This window comes from Takifugu flavidus, chromosome 11, assembly GCF_003711565.1.
Source record: "Takifugu flavidus isolate HTHZ2018 chromosome 11, ASM371156v2, whole genome shotgun sequence".
Lineage (NCBI taxonomy): Eukaryota > Metazoa > Chordata > Actinopteri > Tetraodontiformes > Tetraodontidae > Takifugu > Takifugu flavidus.
This window is the reverse complement of record NC_079530.1, coordinates 495767-516775: the sequence shown is the minus strand read 5'-3', so window position 1 is coordinate 516775 and position 21009 is coordinate 495767. Positions and strand designations below refer to the sequence as shown.

The 21009-nt window shown below is 45.3% G+C and overlaps 2 protein-coding genes across 2 annotated transcripts in view; both read right to left on the bottom strand.

Moving 5' to 3' along the window:
• Window positions 1–9528: 9528 nt before the first annotated feature.
• The window catches only part of LOC130533400 (NACHT, LRR and PYD domains-containing protein 12-like), a 119165-nt gene continuing 107684 nt past the window's right edge, over window positions 9529–21009 (bottom strand). Inside the window, exons 8-11 of the mRNA XM_057046758.1 lie at window positions 12323–12496; window positions 11618–11791; window positions 10913–11086; window positions 9529–10381 (exon numbers count right to left, since the gene is read on the bottom strand). Of these exons, the coding sequence (XP_056902738.1) occupies window positions 10198–10381; window positions 10913–11086; window positions 11618–11791; window positions 12323–12496 (706 nt within the window). The 3' untranslated portion in view covers window positions 9529–10197. The remainder of the gene's footprint in view (window positions 10382–10912; window positions 11087–11617; window positions 11792–12322; window positions 12497–21009) is intronic.
• On the bottom strand, window positions 13761–20922 carry LOC130533402 (NACHT, LRR and PYD domains-containing protein 12-like). The gene is made up of 7 exons (XM_057046759.1): window positions 20688–20922; window positions 19054–19221; window positions 18353–18454; window positions 17970–18082; window positions 16090–17869; window positions 14987–15163; window positions 13761–14876 (listed from the first exon to the last, which is right to left on the bottom strand). Exons 2-7 carry the CDS (start codon window positions 19167–19169, stop codon window positions 14666–14668), a joined length of 2499 nt encoding a protein of 832 aa, XP_056902739.1. The 5' UTR covers window positions 19170–19221; window positions 20688–20922; the 3' UTR covers window positions 13761–14665.

Here is a 21009-nt window from a genome sequence, read left to right as displayed (position 1 = left end):
GTTGCGTTCCAGGAGAGATTTGAATGACGAGTTCAAACCACATGACTCAGTGTGGGGCACAGATGTACCACGAGAGTTTAAGCATTGGCCAACCGGAAATAAAGTGATCATGACTCTCTTTCCGTGGCTAGGAATAGGAAAGAACATATTGAGATTGGAAACAGTTGATTACAGGTTGAAAGTATTTACTAATTTGACAAAAGTTGCTCTCACAGGAGTCAAAGAAGAAATGACAGCGCTAAGACTGATGACCATGCAGAATAGGATGGCCTTAGATCTCATAACGGCCCCCCAGGGAGGAGTGTGTGCAATGGTAGGAGATTACTGTTGTACGTTCATCCCAGAGAATGATGCGGACGGTCACCTGATAGATAGCGCATTGAGAAATTTAACTAAGCTACAGAGAGCTATGATTGACGATGGTAGTCCCCCACCAGACTGGCTTACAGGGATGTTGTCAAGGTGGAGGGAACTGTTGTTCAAGATAGGAATGATGATAGGGATAGTGCTGCTAGTATTAGCCATACTAGCTTGCTGTGTAGTACCTCTTGTTCGGGGTTGCATTGGCCGGCTCGTGGGATCAGCTGTTACTAGTACTTTGCTGCAGGTGGAAGAACAATCTCTACTGGACAACGATGAAGAGGAATCAGAAGAAGAATGGACAAATGTGATGCAAGATGTAAATGAAATGTTTAAGATGTCTTAAGCTGTACCCATGTTGAACTCTGAGTGTAAGAAATGTGTTTCTAGGAAAATGACGTAATGCATTTAAATTTCATGAAATGAAATGATGTAATACTGACAATGAGAATCTAGACGCATTTAACGATAAACAGGAGGGAAATGTGAGAAGAATTATTGTTGTTGTTATCGTTTCAATGCTATAGTGAGTATAGTAAGTAGATTAGAATGTTTAAGGAATGTTTAAGAAAAGGAATGTATGAGTGTTTGAACCAAGTGTTGATGCTGTTAGGTACCCAGCACTGAGAGGTACCATGTTCAAGGACACGGAGAAGTCGGAGAAGGAATCATGAGGTCAGGTTGACATAAATCTTGTGTGCACCAAATAAAAGAGGAGAGCGAGCAGCAGACGGGCGGAGTTGAGAGAGGAAGCTTGAACTGCTCGTCAGCTCTCCCTTGCAAGGCCTCCTGTTGTCTGTGTGGTTGATCTGAGTCTAGTAAACGAACAGCGCGGGTGACCAAACATCACCCTCACAGCCGTCCCGTTTAAAAAGATGGGGTCTATTTAAAAAAGCAGCAAAATTGTCAACGAAGGCGCTACTGTTGCCCAAGCAGCACCCCTTCAGCCACAGGGGCGGCTGGTGATGACATCACCGTAGCGAGGGGGGGAAGCGGGCCCGAGATAATTAGCCGCTTCCCCGTGTCCAGCAGACGGTCCACCAGGGAGATGAAGTCCTGCTTCAGAACCTCCGACGGCTGAAATTTGAGGTTGTTGATGCCGGCCTCCAGGACCAGCGTGGAGGCCGAGGGGTGCTGTGCACTCAGCTGCAGGGCCGAGGATGTAACCTCCACAACACGGGGGGCACCGGGGTGACAGAAGGTCCGGCCGTCGTGCACCGCCACGTGCCTGACCATTGAGGTCCCGACCACCAGCACAGGTGCGCTGGAGTGCGCTCTGACCTGAGTGGCGCTCTGACCGTCTGGTGCGGGCGGGGTGGCGGCGAGGAGCCTGGGGATGGTGGCGCCGGGTCGTGGTTGCTCCTGACCAGGATGGTAGCAGGGGGCCAGGTCGAGCGAGCTGACCCCGGTTCCTCGTCTGGTGAGAGCCAGCTGGACGGACAGGACCAGGAGGCGAGCTGGAACAAGCGCCCACGGGAGGGAAGTCCTGCAGGCTTAGGATATCGTACCTGTTATCCAGTGGCAGATATGGGGGCAGAGGAGGGGGAGATGGACGAGCCCCAGCGCCCCTGGCCACCACCGACCAGGGTTCCCTTGGTTTGAGCGGGGTTGAGCTCACTAGGGCTCCTGCTCCGTCCCCGGCGATGAAACCCTGCGACTCCGTGGGGCGGAGGAAGGAGGTGGAGGGAGCCCCTGTGCTGGTTAAGTTGTCAAGTGCGGAGGCATAGTAACCTAAACCATTGTCAGCATTAAGATCTGCCTGTGGCTCCAAATGGCTAATGCTAATAATCGGCTAATCTGGGGAGAGTGCCACAGCTGAGGAAGACGTCCTGCATCGTCCCAGTGCCGAGGACACCGCACCCCAAGGAGCTCAACAGCTACAGGCCGGTGGCTCTGACGTCTCATCTGATGAAGACGCTGGAGAGGCTCATCCTCGCCCACCTTGCCCACTGGTGAGCTCCTACATGGACCTGCTGCAGTTCGCCTACCAGCCGAGCATCGGGGTGGACGACGCCGTCATCTACCTCCTTCACACCTCCCTCACTCACCTGGAGAAGGCTGGAAGCACTGTGAGGATCATGTTTTTTGATTTCTCCAGTGCATTCAACACCATCCAGCCCAGACTGCTGGGGGACAAGCTGCAGGTAGCTGGGGTGGATCACCACCTCACAACATGGATCCTGTCAGAAGGGTTCGAGCGCTACTTCCCAACCACAAAAGATCCATGAACTGCCAAGGAATGGATCCGTGACCCATTCGTCACCAAACCGGGTGAATCCAGCGTGTCGATGTGTGAAGAAGATCAACTGCTGGAGATGACGGGGGCCTTAAACGTCTGTTGGAGACATCAACTCTGCCGTTGTTCTGGATTAAAGTCATGGCAGAAACCCCGAGATCGCCACAACAGCACTGAAAACCCTGGTGCCATTGCCCACATGGTATCTGTGGGAAGCAGGGTTTTCTGCAGTGACGGCACCCAAAACCACGTTACGGAGCAGACTGGACCCAAGTAGCACACTTCGGGTTTCATTGTCCCCCATGAGCCCAAGATGGGACCGTCTCAGGGCTCCCACTGATTCAGTGCTGCTGTGAACAGCGAGCATTTTCATGCACTTTGCTTTTGTGTTGTGTCTTATTTTGAAGGTATGTTTAAACGTTACCATAGCGACCAGAGTGTGTTGCATTGTGTTGGGGCAGAAAGGATGTTGCTCTGTTGTTGGTGCCATGTCACGAGGACGCTGCTAATAACGTTGCACAGTCCCCACAGTCCTCCGAGAGTATGGGGTGTCCTCCACTGAAACATACAGTGAGTTGAAGTATCTGGAGCACTCACAGGCCCCAGGTTGGAACGCCACGCCATCAAAGCAACTAACTAAGGGATGATTAACTAAGCAACTAACCTTTTACCAATCAGCCAAGACACTAAAACCACACTCATCAATTTGATCCAACCGTTTCTTATTTCGGTTTCGACTGTCCAATACACTTGTGGATTTAATGAGTTGTTTCTTTCTGTAGGTGCTCACAAAAGGGTTTTATCATGTTCATAGCAAGCTCTCTGCTACACATGCTCATCACCCTAACAGAAAAGAGTGCTCACTCCCTCACCCTAACCCTAACCCTAACCACTAACCCTAACCCTAACCCCTAACCTCACCCTAACCTAACCTAACCCTAACCCTAACGCTAACCACTAACCCTAACCCTAACCCTAACCCGACCACGACCCTAACCCCTAACCTAACCCTAAACACTAACCCTAACCCGAACCTAACCCAAACCACTAACCCTATCCCCTAACTCTAACCCTAACCACTAACCCTAACCCTAACCCAACCCTAACCCTAACCCTAACCCAACCCTAACCCTAACCCTAACCCTAACCCTAACCCTGACCCTAATCACTAACCCTAACCCTAACCACTAACCCTAACCACTAACCCTAACCCTAATGCTAACCCTAACTCTAACCCTAACCCTAACCCTAACCACTAACCCTCACCCTCACCCTCACCTTAACCCAACCCTAACCCTAACCCTAACCCTAACCCAACCCTAACCCTAACCCTCACCCTCACCCTAACCCTAACCCTAACCCTAACCCTAACCCAACCCTAACCCTAACCCTCACACCCCACCCTCACCCTCACCCTAACCCCTAACCCTAACCCTAACCCTAACCCAAAACCTAACCCTAACCCAACCCTCACCCTAACCCTAACCCCTAACCCTAACCCTAACCCTAACCCCACCCTCACCCTAACCCTAACCCTAACCCTACCCCTAACCCTACCCAACCCTAACCCTAACCCTAACCCTAACCACTAACCCTAACCCTAACCACTACCCTAACCCTAATGCTAACCCTAACTCTAACCCTAACCCTAACCCCTAACCCTCACCCTCACCCTCACCCTAACCCAACCCTAACCCTAACCCTACCCTAACCCTAACCCTAACCCTAACCCAACCCTAACCCCTAACCTAACCCTAACCCTAACCCTAACCCTCACCCTAACCCTAACCACTAACCCTAACCCTAACCCCTAACCCTAACCCTAACCCCTAACCCTAACCCTAACCCTGACTATGGCAGGTGACCAGAAGACACGATGTGAACCCAGAGGTGAACAGAGTTTTGTGTTCACTCTTTCATTTTAGTTTTGATGATCAGAAGCATTATGATTCTGGTTCCAGGAGTGTTGGATGGCAAGCATCTCCCACCCACACACACACAACACACACAGATATATGAATTTAGCGATCATTAGAGGGCAGTGCAGTACTTGAGACAGCAGCACTTCCATCTTCCCTTCAACAGGTTCAAACAGTTGTTGGCGTACTTTCACTGCCAACAGTTTGTGAAGAAAGATCTGCTGTAAGTGAGAAATTATATATTTTTGAGCTAATACAACTTAGAGAAGCCACTTTTGCTGTCGTCGAATAGATCTAGAGCGATAAAGTTCATTTACGAAAATCCACAGACGCGTGCAGGAGGGATGAGGGTTTTACTTAGTTGTGCTAAGAACTAGGAGTTAATAGTCATTTGGTTTGAGGAATGCTATGAGTTTCAACTACACTTGTGATTTTGAGGTGGATTACACCGGCATTGAAGAGGTTTGAGCTGTGTCTGTTTCTTGACCGGGGTTGAACCTGTTGATCAGACATGTTCCTACAAGGTTTTTCAACAACATCAAGCTGCTGTGTACTTAAATTCTATGTGGCTCAGAGTTGATGAATCAGTCCAACTCAGCTGGATTTAATTTTGGTGCTTCCTGTTTCAGTGTGTGCGGAGCTCAACTGTAACACTTCCTGCTAACACTTCCTGGTCATTTAAGCTAACATACTCCTCCTCCTGAAGCCAGGTCTCAGTAAGACAGAACAAATCAATGTGATGATCCGCTATCAGGTCGTGCACTAACAGGGATTTACACAAAAGAGATCTAATATTTAACAGTCCACACTTAATTGTGATATTAGTTTCTCCAACTTGTGCTTTGGTATTAATTTTAATAAGATTATGGTGATTGACCGCTCCCCTGCTCTGTGCTTGGTGAACTTTTAACCGTGGAACAGAGACTACCTCTATAGTGTTAAATATGTTATTGTTGGTGGATGAGGGTTCTAAGGAAGCAGCAGAGAGGTGTGTAAGACTACAACTCTGCATCCTGGTCTGGACCCTGGATTGTCAGGTCACTTTGGGTCTAATAAAATTAGCCAAATTACTAGAAATGAGAGAAGCACCATCTCGTGTGGGATGGACACCGTCTCTCCTAATCAGACCAGGTTTTCCCCAAAAGGTGCTCTAATTGTCTATAAAGGCCACCTGGTTATCGGGGCACCACCGTGACAGCCAGCGACGGAGCGACGACATGCGGCTAAACATCTCCTCGCTGGCCAGATTGGGGAGGGGACCAGAGAATGCTACGGAGTCCGACATCGTTTTTGCGTAGTTACACACCGACTCTGTTAATTTTGGTGACCTCCGACTGACGAAGCCGGGTGTCGTTGGCTCCGACGTGAATAATAACTTTACCAAATTTACGATTACGTCTCGCCAGCAGCCATAAATTTGCTTCTATGTCTCCTGCTCTGGCCCCGAATGCTCCGAACTATGGTCGCTGGAGTCGGCTTCACGTGGCGCAAAACAGAGTCGCCAATTACCAGGGTCGGTTTCTCAGCGGGTGTGTCGCCGAGTCGGGAAAAGCGGTTAGCCACGGGAAGCGGGTGGTGGGGCACCGTGGGCCTTTGGTTTGGGCTAAGCTTCCTACGAACCGTCACCCAGCCGCCCTGGCGAGCCGGCTGCTGCCGGGGGACCACTAGCTGAAGCTACGCTAGGCGGCTCCGCAGCAACTAGCTTCTCCTGGCTACCTGACGCAACTCCAGCTAACTGAGGAACCGCGTCTCAAGCTCGCTAAGTCTCGCCTCCATAGCCGTAAATAAACTCAACTTTCTGCACCTATTCCCTTCACTAAAGGAGGCAGAGGAGTAACTAAACATTTCACACGCTGAACAGACAAAGACACCGGGTGAAACAGACGGTGAGGCCATGCTAACGCTGATAATCGGTGGAGCCCTGTATTTGTTTAATATGGGTTGTTTCTCACTGTTGTTATCAGGTGACTAGAATGTCCCAAGTGTTCAAAATTTTAAGTAAAGTGAATACAACACACCAAGTGTTCAATATTAAGTGAATACAACACCCCGTGCACAATGCAACCAACGAACGATTGAGAAGACAGGAAGTGAAAGAGGATATATGAACATATGATTTGATAACATATGAAAGAGGATATTGTGAAAATGTGACTTAATAACATATGAAAGAGGATATATGAACATATGACTCAATAACATATGAAAGAGGATATATGAACATGTGACTTAATAACATATGAAAGAGGATATATGAACATGTGACTTAATAACATATGAAAGAGGATACATGAACATATGACTTAATAACATATGAAAGAGGATATGTGAACATATGACTTAATAACATATGAAAGAGGATATATGAACATGTGACTTAATAACATATGAAAGAGGATATATGAACATGTGACTTAATAACATATGAAAGAGGATATGTGAACATGTGACTCAATAACATATGAAAGAGGATATATGAACATGTGACTTAATAACACATGAAAGAGGATATATGAACATGTGACTTAATAACATATGAAAGAGGATATGTGAACATGTGACTTAAAACATATGAAAGAGGATATATGAACATGTGACTTAATAACACATGAAAGAGGATATATGAACATATGACTTAATAACATATGAAAGAGGATATGTGAACATGTGACTTAATAACATATGAAAGAGGATATATGAACATGTGACTTAATAACACATGAAAGAGGATATATGAACATGTGACTTAATAACATATGAAAGAGGAGATATGAACATGTGACTTAATAACATATGAAAGAGGATATATGAACATGTGACTTAATAACATATGAAAGAGGATATATGAACATGTGACTTAATAACATATGAAAGAGGATATATGAACATGTGACTTAATAACACATGAAAGAGGATATATGAACATGTGACTTAATAACATATGAAAGAGGATATATGAACATGTGATTTTTCCACTATAACACACAGACATACACACATCAGTATCAGTGTTCCAAATCCTGTTTTCTTTTTCTGCCAGCTCTTCCTCCAGCGATTACCCCGCATCTTGCGCATGTCCCGCCCTGCTGAGGCAGAGCCGTACTGGGATGGAGCGTTACCGTGGCGATCCAGCTCAGTGGGCTACATTGCCTCGGCTGAGGAGTACGACAGTGTGAAGTCCCGCAGTGAGCTGATGTTTGAGAAACAGTCTGGGAGACACGGACTGGTGACCCGAGTCACACACGCTGCCAGGACGTTTCCAGAAACATTTAAACACATGAGATATAGAAGCATCAGTAGCTTCATTTGAGTTCTGAGCTTTGGTGTCTGTGTGGAGCTGTGAAACCACAAGAAGAGGGAGGAGCCATCAGCTGTACGCAGAGATCAAGCCGGCTGTGGATGGAGCCACTACATCATTAAACACATGCGCAACAAGAACGACTACAATGAGCTCAGAGGGTTCAAACAGAGTCCTCAACCCAAAGTCTGATTTAAAAAGATCAAAAGTGGCGTAAATGTCTGGTCCTGACAGGAGAAGGATAACTGGAGCGGCATCGCTCGTACAGTAGACCGACTCTGCCTCTTCCTGGTTACCCCGGTGATGACCTTTGGCACCGTAATCATCTTTCTGAGGGGAATCTGTAACCAACCTCCTCATCTGCCCTTCAAAGGAGCCCCGCATGACTCCAGAGAGGAGAACCCACGCCTGCTGTGATGCACACACACAGCCAGGGCTTTTTCCATCGCCATCGTTTCTCTGGGGGAAATGTTGCATTTCTTTATCTTAATAACAACAAATCTTTAGTTTGTTCTATAGGAGCTCCATATGTTTAGTGTCAAAGACTTCTTAGATTGTGTTCATTGCTGGCACATAAAGAAAAATGCTTTGATTTTACTAAAGTGACACAAACCCATCTCAGCACTGTTTTTTATATCTATATTATTGTGCGTAGTCTGTGTAACTGTTGTGCTTTATTTCTGCTGGCTTCTTTAATGGGATGTAAACCAGCCTGACATAATACCAGTTGAGTACTTTATTTGATGTTGCCAAAGGTTTAAAAACAGCCTGACAGAATAAGAAATTGTGAAAATTTAGAGGATGAATTATACCTGGTGGTATCTGATCTTGAATGGCAAATTTTAGAGTATTTTATAGGGAAGTGAAATAATGTTTGGACCTCTTATCAGGCAAAGAGAAAGTTGTTAAGAACAGCTCTAAAAACACCACCTCAGGGGGACTATATCCAAATCTCTCCCTTTACTGATGGGACGTTGAAACGTCAATACGCGGATTCATACATTTAGAACTGGACGTTGCACCAGAACTGGAAGCGCGGACTGATACATTTTTAACAGCGGTCCTGCTTCAGCCCTCCGGGGCTTAATAACAAAATACGAAAAATACGAACATTTTAATTTTGGAAACATTGTTGTCGTTGTTCGACTTGCTGGCTTTCGCAATATTGCTAAATACGTGCTAGCATGCATGTTTAAGCTATCGTAGCGGTATGTTTTACCATGCCCGCGCCCTATAATCCGGAGCGCCTGATGTATGTGTTAAATACAGAAACAGCACCCGTAACTGAGGCTGCACCTTTTAATACGGTGCGCCCTTTGGTCGCGAACATACGGTATATAGAACATAGGGCACGTTTGTGCGTGATATCACTCCGCGTCTGCGCAACGACCACAACCTCCTATCTTTAGTATTGCTGCGCCAACTGGTGGTCTTTTGGGTTGAGGATAACGGTGATCTATATGTAGCTATATGTAGCTATAGCGTCATTGGCCTCCACTCCAGCCACTCCTGGTAGTTCCTCAAAAACACTGAGTTTCTAGTGGATGCACAATCTGTGGAAGCCAACATAGGAACTTCTGAAGAGTTCTTGCAACAAAAATATAGTCCCCAATTAGGTTGTTTTGTTATCACACGACCCCGTCCCCATTATCTTAAGAGAATATAAAAGAATGAGTGGAGACAGAAGAGAGAATGAGACGTTTTTGGTGCGTGTCGCTCTTGATTTTGTGTTTATTTTTGCAGTAAACTTAAAGGAGGCCTTTTCACTTTATGTTTGATTCCATTTAAGCTGATATTCCATTCTTGACATCTTTAAATTTACACTATTCATGGGAGTTTTATTTGGTCATTTTGCTTCTTTTTATTTCCTATTTCCCACATTTATTCATAGTTTTTATTAGATTGCAATAAATCCTATAACATTGAACAGACTGACTAAAGTCAAATGAGCTGCGGTTCCCACCGATAGCCGTCATTCTGATGGGTTTTTGCTGGCTGCAGCTGAAATATTCCAATGCTCCATGTCACAGAGACAGTAAATACTAAACCCTAAAGATTCTGAAGGCATGATGTAAAATAGTAACGTATAATACAGACATTTGAAGAGACAATTAAGAGAATGTTTTCATGCTTATAAGAGTGGCCGAGGAGCCATTTAGAACTTTATAAAGAAGCATTGTGTGATACCAGGAACTAATTTAACTTCAAGGCGAAGCTGCTTCTGCTTTGTCGACCATCGACTGATCTCCTGAAAGTCCACCAGCGCTTTTTAAAAACTGAATTTTTCATCTATGGAGGGAGTAGACGGCAGATGTTTCCACAGATGCTCTTCACCAGTGGTCAGTGAGTGATGCAGCAGATGAGCGGGAGTTGACTGGCTTCTATCAGACATGACTCAATGTCTCCAGCCCATAGTGTGGATTCTCTACGAGATCAGACAGCAGCTTCAGCTCTGAATCCTTCAGCTGGTTCCCACTCAGGTCCAGTTCTCTGAGATGGGAGGGATTGGACCTCAGCGCCGAGGCCAGAGAGTCACAGCTGATCTCTGATAAGCTGCAGTCCCTTAATCTAAATAAAGAAGGGAAACTTTTATAAGGTTATAAGTGAAACCAGTATTAATCTGAAAGGTTAATCAAAGGCATGATCTGTAAATATTTAATTTAGTTACAGGTTAAAAAATGATAGTAATATGTAATTACCACAATTCCACCCTCTCAGGTTTGCACTGTTCCAAAGGAGAATATATATTGTTCTGGCCCTCACTCTTCCCAGGTTCTCCCACCTCTTTCCCTCCCATCTCATCATGGAGATCCATCTCACCTGTGGCTCATCTTTAAAGGCACAACCTGTCTTAGATGACTTCCTGTCTCCCTCACCATCTCCCTCCTCGTTGGCTGGTGTCTACCAGGCACCCTCACCTAGTTTTGTCTAATTTTGGTTCCCATCTGTGGGCTTTTTCATTGTCCTTAAATCAGTTTATCATGAATAAGTGGTCCCCGTGTGGCCCTCCCTCCCGAAGGAACTGGGCACAACACACACACTCAGAAAGTGTGAGGACCCTCGGATGGAATAATGGACACTTTTGAGAATGGTGTTTACCTCAGAGTTTCCAGTCGGCAGTTTGGAAAGTGGAGAAAACCACAGAGCAGCTTCACTCCTGAATCCTGCAGCTGGTTCCCACTCAGGTCCAGTTCTCTGAGATGGGAGGGATTGGACCTCAGCGCCGAGGCCAGAGAGCCACAGCTGATCTCTGATAACCTGCAGTCCCATAATCTAAATAAAGAAGGGAAACTTTTATAAGGTTATAAGTGAAACCAGCATTCATCTGAAAGGTTAATCAAAGGCATGATCTGTAAATATTTAATTTAGTTACAGGTTAAAAAATGATAGTAATATGTAATTACCACAATTCCAACCTCTCAGCTTTGCACTGTTCCAAAGGAGAATATATATTGTTCTGGCCCTCACTCTTCCCAGGTTCTCCCACCTCTTTCCCTCCCATCTCATCATGGAGATCCATCTCACCTGTGGCTCATCTTTAAAGGCACAACCTGTCTTAGATGACTTCCTGTCTCCCTCACCATCTCCCTCCTCGTTGGCTGGTGTCTACCAGGCACCCTCACCTAGTTTTGTCTCATTTTGGTTACCATCTGTCGGCTTTTTCATTGTCCTTAAATCAATTTATCATGAATAAGTGGTCCCCGTGTGGCCCTCCCTCCTGAAGGAACTGGGCACAACACACACACTCAGAAAGTGTGAGGACCCTCGGATGGAATAATGGACATTTTTGAGAATGGTGTTTACCTCAGAGTTTCCAGTCGGCAGTTTGAAAAGTGGAGAAAACCACAGAGCAGCTTCACTCCTGAATCCTTCAGCTGGTTCTGACTCAGGTCCAGTTCTCTGAGATGGGAGGGATTGGACCTCAGCGCCGAGGCCAGAGAGCCACAGCTGATCTCTGATAAACTGCAGTCCCATAATCTAAATAAAGAAGGGAAACTTTTATAAGGTTATAAGTGAAACCAGCATTCATCTGAAAGGTTAATCAAAGGCATGATCTGTAAATATTTAATTTAGTTACAGGTTAAAAAATGATAGTAATATGTAATTACCACAATTCCAACCTCTCAGCTTTGCACTGTTCCAAAGGAGAATATATATTGTTCTGGCCCTCACTCTTCCCAGGTTCTCCCACCTCTTTCCCTCCCATCTCATCATGGAGATCCATCTCACCTGTGGCTCATCTTTAAAGGCACAACCTGTCTTAGATGACTTCCTGTCTCCCTCACCATCTCCCTCCTCGTTGGCTGGTGTCTACCAGGCACCCTCACCTAGTTTTGTCTCATTTTGGTTACCATCTGTCGGCTTTTTCATTGTCCTTAAATCAATTTATCATGAATAAGTGGTCCCCGTGTGGCCCTCCCTCCTGAAGGAACTGGGCACAACACACACACTCAGAAAGTGTGAGGACCCTCGGATGGAATAATGGACATTTTTGAGAATGGTGTTTACCTCAGAGTTTCCAGTCGGCAGTTTGGAAAGTGGAGAAAACCACAGAGCAGCTTCACTCCTGAATCCTTCAGCTGGTTCTGACTCAGGTCCAGTTCTCTGAGATGGGAGGGATTGGACCTCAGCGCCGAGGCCAGAGAGCCACAGCTGATCTCTGATAAACTGCAGAGCTCTAATCTGAAAAATGCAGGATGAGGTTATACGGTGCAGGTCTGCATGTTATCTGCGTCAGTACTAAACCTACGTTAGTTCTTAGTTGGGTCAGACCTGAATTCACGATATTCCAAGGAATGTTTTTAATGTGGTGCATCACAGCAGTGTTGAGAACAGCCTCACTTCACCATCTTAGCAGCTGGTATATAGGTAGAAAAATGAAGACTGACCTGAGCCTCTCCAGTTTACAGTTTGGACTCTCCAGTCCAGAACAGAGCCGCTTCACTCCTGAATCCTGCAACGTGTTGGAGCTCAGGTCCAGAACCCTCAGATGGGAGAGGTTGGACTTCAGAGCTGAGGCCACAGAATCACAGCTGGTCTCTGATAACTGCAGCCACTTAGTCTAAAATAACAATTATTTTGAGAGAAGACAAATAAAAATCAACATGTACCAGAGCAAAACACAGCTTACAAGCAACAAACCTCTGGTCCTGCACCGGCTTATCTGCCGTATGTTCCTATTTTGGGTTCTTTCAGGGCGGTTGGACAAGATCTACAGCGTATGTAAAGTGTGTGTGGGTCAAAATACCTTCCAAGTTTGTGAGACCACATTTCTCAATAGCACTCAACTCTTGTCAGGAGTTGGGACAAAGCGACCCACTCCTGATAGCTTGTGGGCGATGCTGCAGCGACCCTGCAATCCCTACACTCTCTGGTGAAACCAAATCAAAGGTTTTAGACACTGCTGGATGCTGGAAGGGGGGCTATAGTCTGGACGCATAGTTCCCCTGACTGCACATTTCTCCAACAATGATTGGCAGCTGGTGTCACTTGTTCTCCAGATGAGAGAAGGAAAGAGAGCCCCCCCACAGTGTGTTTGATTGCCCCACTGCAAGCTCAATGCTGCCAGAAAACATTGCAGGAGCATCAATTCCCCTCAGGGCATCAACAAGGACCTCAGGAAAAGGTGCAGCTGCCACCTACTAGAGACAAGCACACTGAGCTGAGATTCAAAGCCCTCTCCTCCCAAGAGAAGAGCTTGTTTGTTGGAGGCTCTTCTGGGCGATACCTGGTGCCACAGCTCCAGCTCAGCCCGTCTCTGGAGCTGAGGTGGAGCTTAGCAAGTTTCATGGTTCTCCACCACTTCCTCTCGCTGAGGACCTTCTCAGCTGGTGGTTTCTGCTCCACCTTCCAAGTTGAGCAGGTGATACTTCTGCATTCCTGCCACCAGTGTCTCTGCAGAAAGAGTCTTCTCTACTGTTTATATTAGATTATAGAAAATTAGGATTTTTGGTTGATGTCTTAGATGTTGTTGACTAAGAGCAGGTTTTTCTTTAATAACATAGAGAGATTCGATGAGAAGAGCAAATGTATTATTTTATGAGCTACTTCCACTACTATTATATACACATACTTCCATATTGTCTTAGATTGCAAGCTGCATTTATTGCATCGTTCATAGAAAGTCATATTTGTGAGGAGAAAAACTCAAATAAGGTCATTTTCTTTATTGATCATTACAAAAGAAGGAGGCGATGAACAAACAGATTTATCTAAAAATGTGTGAAAACTTATGGATGGAAACCTTTTTAAAATGGTTGCATTGTGTAGAATCGGTGTAGAATCAACTTGTTGACTTCTGATTTGGACTCCAATGGAAGTGAGGTGCAACAATTGTGGATGCTGAAAGCTTCAGATCTTCATGAAGGTTTCTGTGGTTGGACTGACCTGCTGCCCCTTTAAGAGGGAGGCAGGTTTGGGCTTCTGGCTGGAATGAAGCCACCTCAGATGAGAATGACTGCAGGCTTTCGGTACCAAGGTTTAACAGGGTGCTCACTTCACACTTGGGCTTTTCTCTTTTTTGGGATGGCTTTTCTCAGGAGAGAAGGGGCGTGGCACACTGCAGCAGCTTTCTTTTGGGGTTTCTAGTTTTCCTTCTGATCTTTAAAAGACAGGAAGAACCATTTTTGATTGGTCTGAATGTTTGGGCGGTTTTGTGGCCAGCCTGAAATAAAACAAGACAAATCTACAACTGATACTTCCTTTCTAGTCATTGATGACCATCCTCACATGGGACAGATTTCCACAACCAATTTAATACTGTAAATCTGTCCTGTGTGGTCTTTTTTCTGAGAACTGTAACACTACGTTTATAACAAAGATCAAACATGTAAACAGTTATTGTCTAACTAGTTACACCTGGGAAAGTACTGGATCATCTCTGACTGACCTGAGAGTCTCCAGCTTACAGAGAGGATCCTGGAGAGCACCACAGAGCAGCTTCACTGCTGGATCCTCCAGCTGGTTCCCACGCAGGTCCAGAACCCTCAGATGGGAGGGATTGGACCTCAGCGCCGAGGCCAGAGAGCCACAGCTGATCTCTGATAACCCGCAGCGTCTCAGCCTGGAAAAGGAATAAATGGGGCAAATAAAAACACATTTCTAAATCTGAAAATGAAGAGAAAAGCAGAAAATGTAAAGAAATTTAGAAAAGACCAACAGAGGCCTCCTGACCTGAGCGTCTCCAGTCTGCAGTTTGGATGCATCATTGCAGAAGACAGTAACTTTACTTTGGCATCTGTCAGGCTTTTGTTCCAGCTTAAGCTCAGCTCCCGTAGATGAGAAGGGTTTGACGTCATTGCTGAGGCCACAACTTCCCAATGACTCTTTGAAAGAACACTACCATACAGTCTGTTGTGTATGAAACAAAAATAGTGAGTCAAACTTTGGGATTTCTCATCAACTTATCTGAGAATCTACCTGAACACAAATGTAGCTCATTTCCTGGAAAAGCTAAATTCAACACCGTAGAGCAACGGTTTGAACGACCATCAGATCTGAAATGCAACTGAATTATTCTCAACATTTGTCTTATTTTAGAACAGCTCATAATTACTCAATATTTAAAATGATTGTAGCAAATGGTTTAAAGAAACGTGCATCTTTTTATCTGTCTATCGGCTCTTTGGATATTTTGCATTTCATCCAATTTGTACGATTGTGCATCAAGTCTTAATTCAGCGATCCGATCGATGACATCAGAGTCTCTGGTTGCATCGATTGCCCTCAGCTTCTGTTATATCTGCCTGTTTTCCTTCAAATCATTTTCACTGCACCTTTTGTTGCTAGTGATGAAGTTGCCACCTAACGGGTGTGGAAAGGCTCAAACAACTTTGTGGGTCACATAAAGGCTCCAAACGGAACCGCCACAGAGACCTAAAACACCCATTTAAACCAACGAGGCCGGCTGTTTTTACGTTGAACAAATGAAGCAAAATAGTCACGTGTCATTAGTTAAAATGTGTTTTTCTGTTGTTAGAATACGATGTACACAAACAAACAAAAGTGATTTAATGACATGACAGTAATTTCATGATAGTCAGTTAACTTGTGGCTCCTATTATTCCTGCCTTATGTTGGTTTGTCTGGATTGACCTTTGAACTTATATCCAGCCAGTGTTGAACATTTCTGGATGAATTGTTGTTGTTTTTAATTTATGGACGCTGCAATGGAGATAAAGAATTGAAGGAATGACCACTGGAGGGGGTATTGCTACCTGACATGATCCACTCGCTTGATTTAAACGCCGATGTCCGGCCCCAAAATCTTTACTTACACGGCCTTCCTGCAGTTCCTCACAGCTGGAATCAGGCGACGTCGTCCCTCCTCTGAGGTGTTGTACTGCTGCAGGTCCAGCTCATCCAGAACCTCCTCTGACATCTGCAGCAGGTAGGCCAGAGCTGAACAGTGGATCTCTGACAGTCTCATCTCTGATATCTCCCCTGACTTCAGGAACTCTTGGATCTCCTGATGGACTGACTGATCCTTCATCTCCATCAGACAGTGGAAGATGTTGATGCTTCTGTCTGGGGAGATTTTATTACTGTTCTCCTCCTTCAGGTTGTTGAGGACCTTCTGGATGGTTTCTGGGTGGTTCTCCATCTGATCCAACAGTCCACCCAAGATCCTCTGATTGGACTCCAGAGAGAGACCATGAAGGAAGCGAACAAACAAGTCCAGGTGGCCATTTTCACTTTTGAGAGATTTCCTTAGTGCTCTCCTGAGGAAGCCATCAAGAGATGTGACTGGTTCAGAATATTCTAGGAACTGACTTATAACCGCTGTGTCTTTCCTGGTGTAACGGTGGAACATGTAGACGGCAGCCAGAAACTCCTGAATGCTCAGATGAACAAAGCAGTAGACTGATTTCTGGAAGATCACACTCTCTCTCTTGAAGATCTCTGTACAAACTCCTGAGTACACCGACACCTCGGAGACGTCCAGTCCACATCGCTCCAGGTCTTCTGAGTAGAACATGATGTTTCCTTTCTCCAGATGTTCAAACGCCAGCCGACCCAACTTCAGAAGGAGTTCTTTGTCAGCCTCAGTCAGTTCCTCTGGTCTCTGCTTTCCTCCATACTTCTGCTTCTTCCTCTTTATCTGAACCCTCAGGAAGTGTGAGTAGAGGTCAGTCAGGGTTTGGGGCAGCTCTCCTCTCTGGTCTCTGGTCATCATGTCCTCCAGAACTATAGCAGTGATCCAGCAGAAAACTGGGATCAGACACATGATGTGGAGGCTCCTGGAGGCCTTGATGTGTGAGATGATTCTCTTGGACAGATCTTCATCACTGAACCTCCTCCTGAAGTACTCCTCCTTCTGGGAGTCAGTGAAGCCTCGTACTTCTGTGATCCTGTCAACACACGAGGGAGGAATCTGATAGGCTGCTGCAGGTCTGGAGGTGATCCAGATGAGAGCTGAGGGAAGCAGGTTCCCCTGGATGAGGTTCACCAGGAGCACGTCAACGGACGATACTTGTGTGACATCAGAGATGAGCTGATGCTTGTTGAAATCCAGTGAAAATCTGCTTTCATCCAGGCCATCAAAGATGAACAGAAGTTTCCAGACAGTCAGATCTTCTGCTCTGATCTTCTGTAATGTTGGATGGAAAACATGAAGCAGTGAGAGAAGACTGTGCTGCTCATCTCTGATCAAGTTCAGCTCCCTGCATGAGAGCAGAAGCACCAGACTGATGTCTTGGTTCTCCAAACCTTCTGCCCAGTCCAGACTGAACTTCTGCACTGAGAAGGTTTTTCCAACGCCGGCGACACCGTTGGTCAGAACCACTCTGATGTGTCTCTGTTGCTCAGATAAGACTTTGAAGATGTCCTGGCACTTGATTGGAGTGTCCTGGATGTTCTTCTTGGAGGTTCTCTCAAGCTGTCTCACCTCATGTTGTGTGTCCACCTCCTCACTTTGTCCCTCAGTGATGTAGAGCTCAGTGTAGATCTTGTTCAGCAGGGTTCCACTTCCTGCTTCATGAGTTCCTTCAGTCACATGTTCACATCTTCTCTTCAGACTCATCTTATGACCTTCTATCACCTCCTGCAGATCACTTCCTGAACATAAGTAAACCAATGATTTCCATCTATAATAAATCATCAACACAACTACAAATTCATGACATCACAAATTAAATCTCATATTGAACAGTTTTACTTTGTTTGGGCTTCATTTCAGCATCTCCAGATCTGCTTCCAGATTGTGAACAAGAGGACTCTCCTGGTGGAGCTGACTGGTCCCAGTTTGATAGGATGTGCTCCCCCCTCTCACTATGAAACACATCTCTATTAGTCCTTTGATTTATAGGATGAAAGAACCTGATCAAGACTCAATATTGTTCCAGCATTTATGTCTGAATTCATCTTTCAGTTTAAACCTGATTCTTGTTTCTAATCAACAATATTCACATTAAGTCTGTAACTATATGACTGTCTGAGGTGTAAGTGTTAAACATCTCCAATAATAAACTCACAACCTGCTGCTGTTAATGTGACTAACAGCTGCCACACAAACACATCATCACGCTTTAGTTTTCTTACATTTCCTCTGAACTTCTGAAGTTTATTACTCCAGCTTTGGACATGTCACTCTTCAGGGACACACAGCTGGGCACTGTGGACTCTGCTCTGTCCTCGTCCATCCTGAGGAAACATCAGAAATAGTGATGAGACTGTGATGAAGGTAAATAATCTGTAGAGGTTGGAGTTAAATAATCCCAATTCACTGCATTTTTATCAAACAGGAACATTTCTAATCCATTCTGGATAACAACTGAATCAATAAATCAATGATGTCTCTGTATCATTTTCATGTTTTCAGAGTTTAAGCTGCTTTTTTAACTGTTCCCTGCAGTGAGAAAAGAACTGACACCTTTTCCAGCCCCTCATCCTGCAGCACTGAATGTGCTCTAAAGTTCTTTCCAGAGCAAACGTCTCTGCACTTGCAGCAACATGTTGTAGTCATGGATCCGTGAGGAGAACCGGATACAGGAAACGCCCCCACTTTGATCCCAAAACCCAACTGGTGGCCAACGGTGGTCCGGCAACGACGGGGACGCTGGTCCATCGGCCCACAACACTGGTTTTCCACAGGCCAACATGGTGAAAGGACTGTGCACCGTTTCATTTTAAAGAGCTGATGAATTTCATTTTTCACGATAGTGGAGGCTAATACCCACAAAATGATGTTTTGTATGGTTGTGAACTGTTCTAAGGCAGAGTTGTGGTTCAGAAAACCTTACTTTAAAGGTGAGCCTTGAGGTCCAATACCGAAGTTTAAAGGGTGCCCTTTGGACCAGTCGCTCTTCATGGACACACAGCTGGGCACTGTGGACTCTGCTCTCTCTTCCTCTTCCATCACACATTCGCTCACTTTTAAATGTGAGTCTAAACGGTTAAGCAGGAACAGTCTGCTGACACGAAAAGAAGATTAAAGAACATGATTCTCAGCATGAAGACAAGCAGAGGTCTGTCCAATGACGTATTGTTGGCTCATTCACATCAAAATCTATTATATGATGTCACCCTGTACATCATACAGGCCACATATATATTGGAAAAAAGTTTTGGGACATCTTAAAAGTTTACACCATGTTAAATATAAAATAGTTGTGGAAAAAATGTTTCTCCTGGGTGTTTCAGAAGGTGCGGTGGCATTAGACGGACGCACACAAATAAAATGAAATCATTTTTATCTGGTTATGGTTTACGAGAAAACCTAAATTCTTTGAAGATGTCAGTTCTCAACATTAAATTCAACATAAGATGAGAATGCATTCAAAACTAAACAGAAATACGTCATCACATCATCAAAGTGGGTCAAATGCAGCATCATCTTCTGTCATCTCAGACAGGATTCCAAGAAGAGGATCTTCATTTTCAACAACGCACCTTGACATCTCATCATGGCTCGTCTGTCAGATTACAAGCAGCTTTTTTTGATCAGGCGCATCATGTTCTCACCAACACATGATGGTGCTGGAAAAAACATTTGTAGCCTGACCTAGAGGTCAAAACTCTGCATGGCGTGCACAGCTACTAGCTGCAGCTGGTGGTTGTGGTGGAGGAGATCCCAAACATATCTAGCAAGCTTGTTTTGGAGCAGAGCTTGTCCACCACCTCTGACCCCACTCATCACAGAAGTCCCACCATATCCATGGCCAGGTGTGTTGGCAGCATTGGAGCCAGCCTCAGGAAAAAGGTGTGTCAATATCTCAGAAGTGATGATCAAGTTGACACAACCCAACAGAAGTCAAGCAACCCAACATGCTGAATAGAATAGATGACACACAGCAAAGGGCAAAAAACACCCAATTCTGCTCAGACTAATCTCATCTGATCACATGTACAGGACCAAAAATATCAAAACACCATGGGTTTAGGTTTCTTGACTGCTTCATTCAAAACAGAACACATTTCATAAATCCATAATAACAAATTCATATTCCACAAAGACCCAGTTGTTAAAACAATAAAATGGAATGCCTTGATCTCTCCCTCTTTACATACTCTCCTTTTTTAAATAAAGGATTGATTGTCCCCCTGGTGGAGGGACAAAGAGAGGAGGCTAAAACTGTCGCGTTTGTGTCCCTCTTTCCGTGGATTTTTCCACTAACTGCAAATAATAATTGTCGACTTATTGTGAGTATTAAAATGTGCTTCCTCAACCTCTAAAATGTTGGCTCAGGGTTAGCGGAAAACGCAGTTAGAGGAAACACGCTACAAAGTTTGATCATGCGTCACAACATTCCCGTCGACCAGCCGCAATGTGCGTCCGAAACACGCGCACGCTCATTGCGAACACGCAGCTTATTAAGCCGCATCTCGCAGCGGAACATTGATTCGAGACGACAGCAGTGAAAGAACCAAATGCTACCTGAATATTAGAGGTTTTCCATCAGGGCGCGGTCACTCAAGATGGAGCCCGAAGTTGAGAACTTTCACTTTCGCTTCTTCTTCCTCTACACGTCACGTGTTTGTGGTTGGATCGCGTCATATCCAGCACAAGCGCCTCTCTTCAGAACAATTTGGTCCACGTTTTAACTGAAATACTGGGAAACAACTGGAGTTCGTCTGACAGATGTTCGTTTTTTGTGCGGAATCAAACTGGGTCAACTGTTTGATCTATATGTGGCAGGGCGTGGCCTGCCCTCCGAACAGGTGCCATATGGCGGTAGTGCCTTAATTGGTGGGTGGGG

Coding starts and splice junctions, on each gene's coding strand:
- LOC130533402 (XM_057046759.1), bottom strand. CDS start 19,169: ATGGAAGAGGAAGAGAGAGCAGAGTCCACAGTGCCCAGCTGTGTGTCC. Junction 18,083..18,352: donor TTCAGAAGTTCAGAGGAAAT/GTAAGAAAACTA, acceptor TGTGTTTCATAG/TGAGAGGGGGGAGCACATCC. Junction 14,877..14,986: donor TGCAGACTGGAGACGCTCAG/GTCAGGAGGCCT, acceptor TTCCTTTTCCAG/GCTGAGACGCTGCGGGTTAT.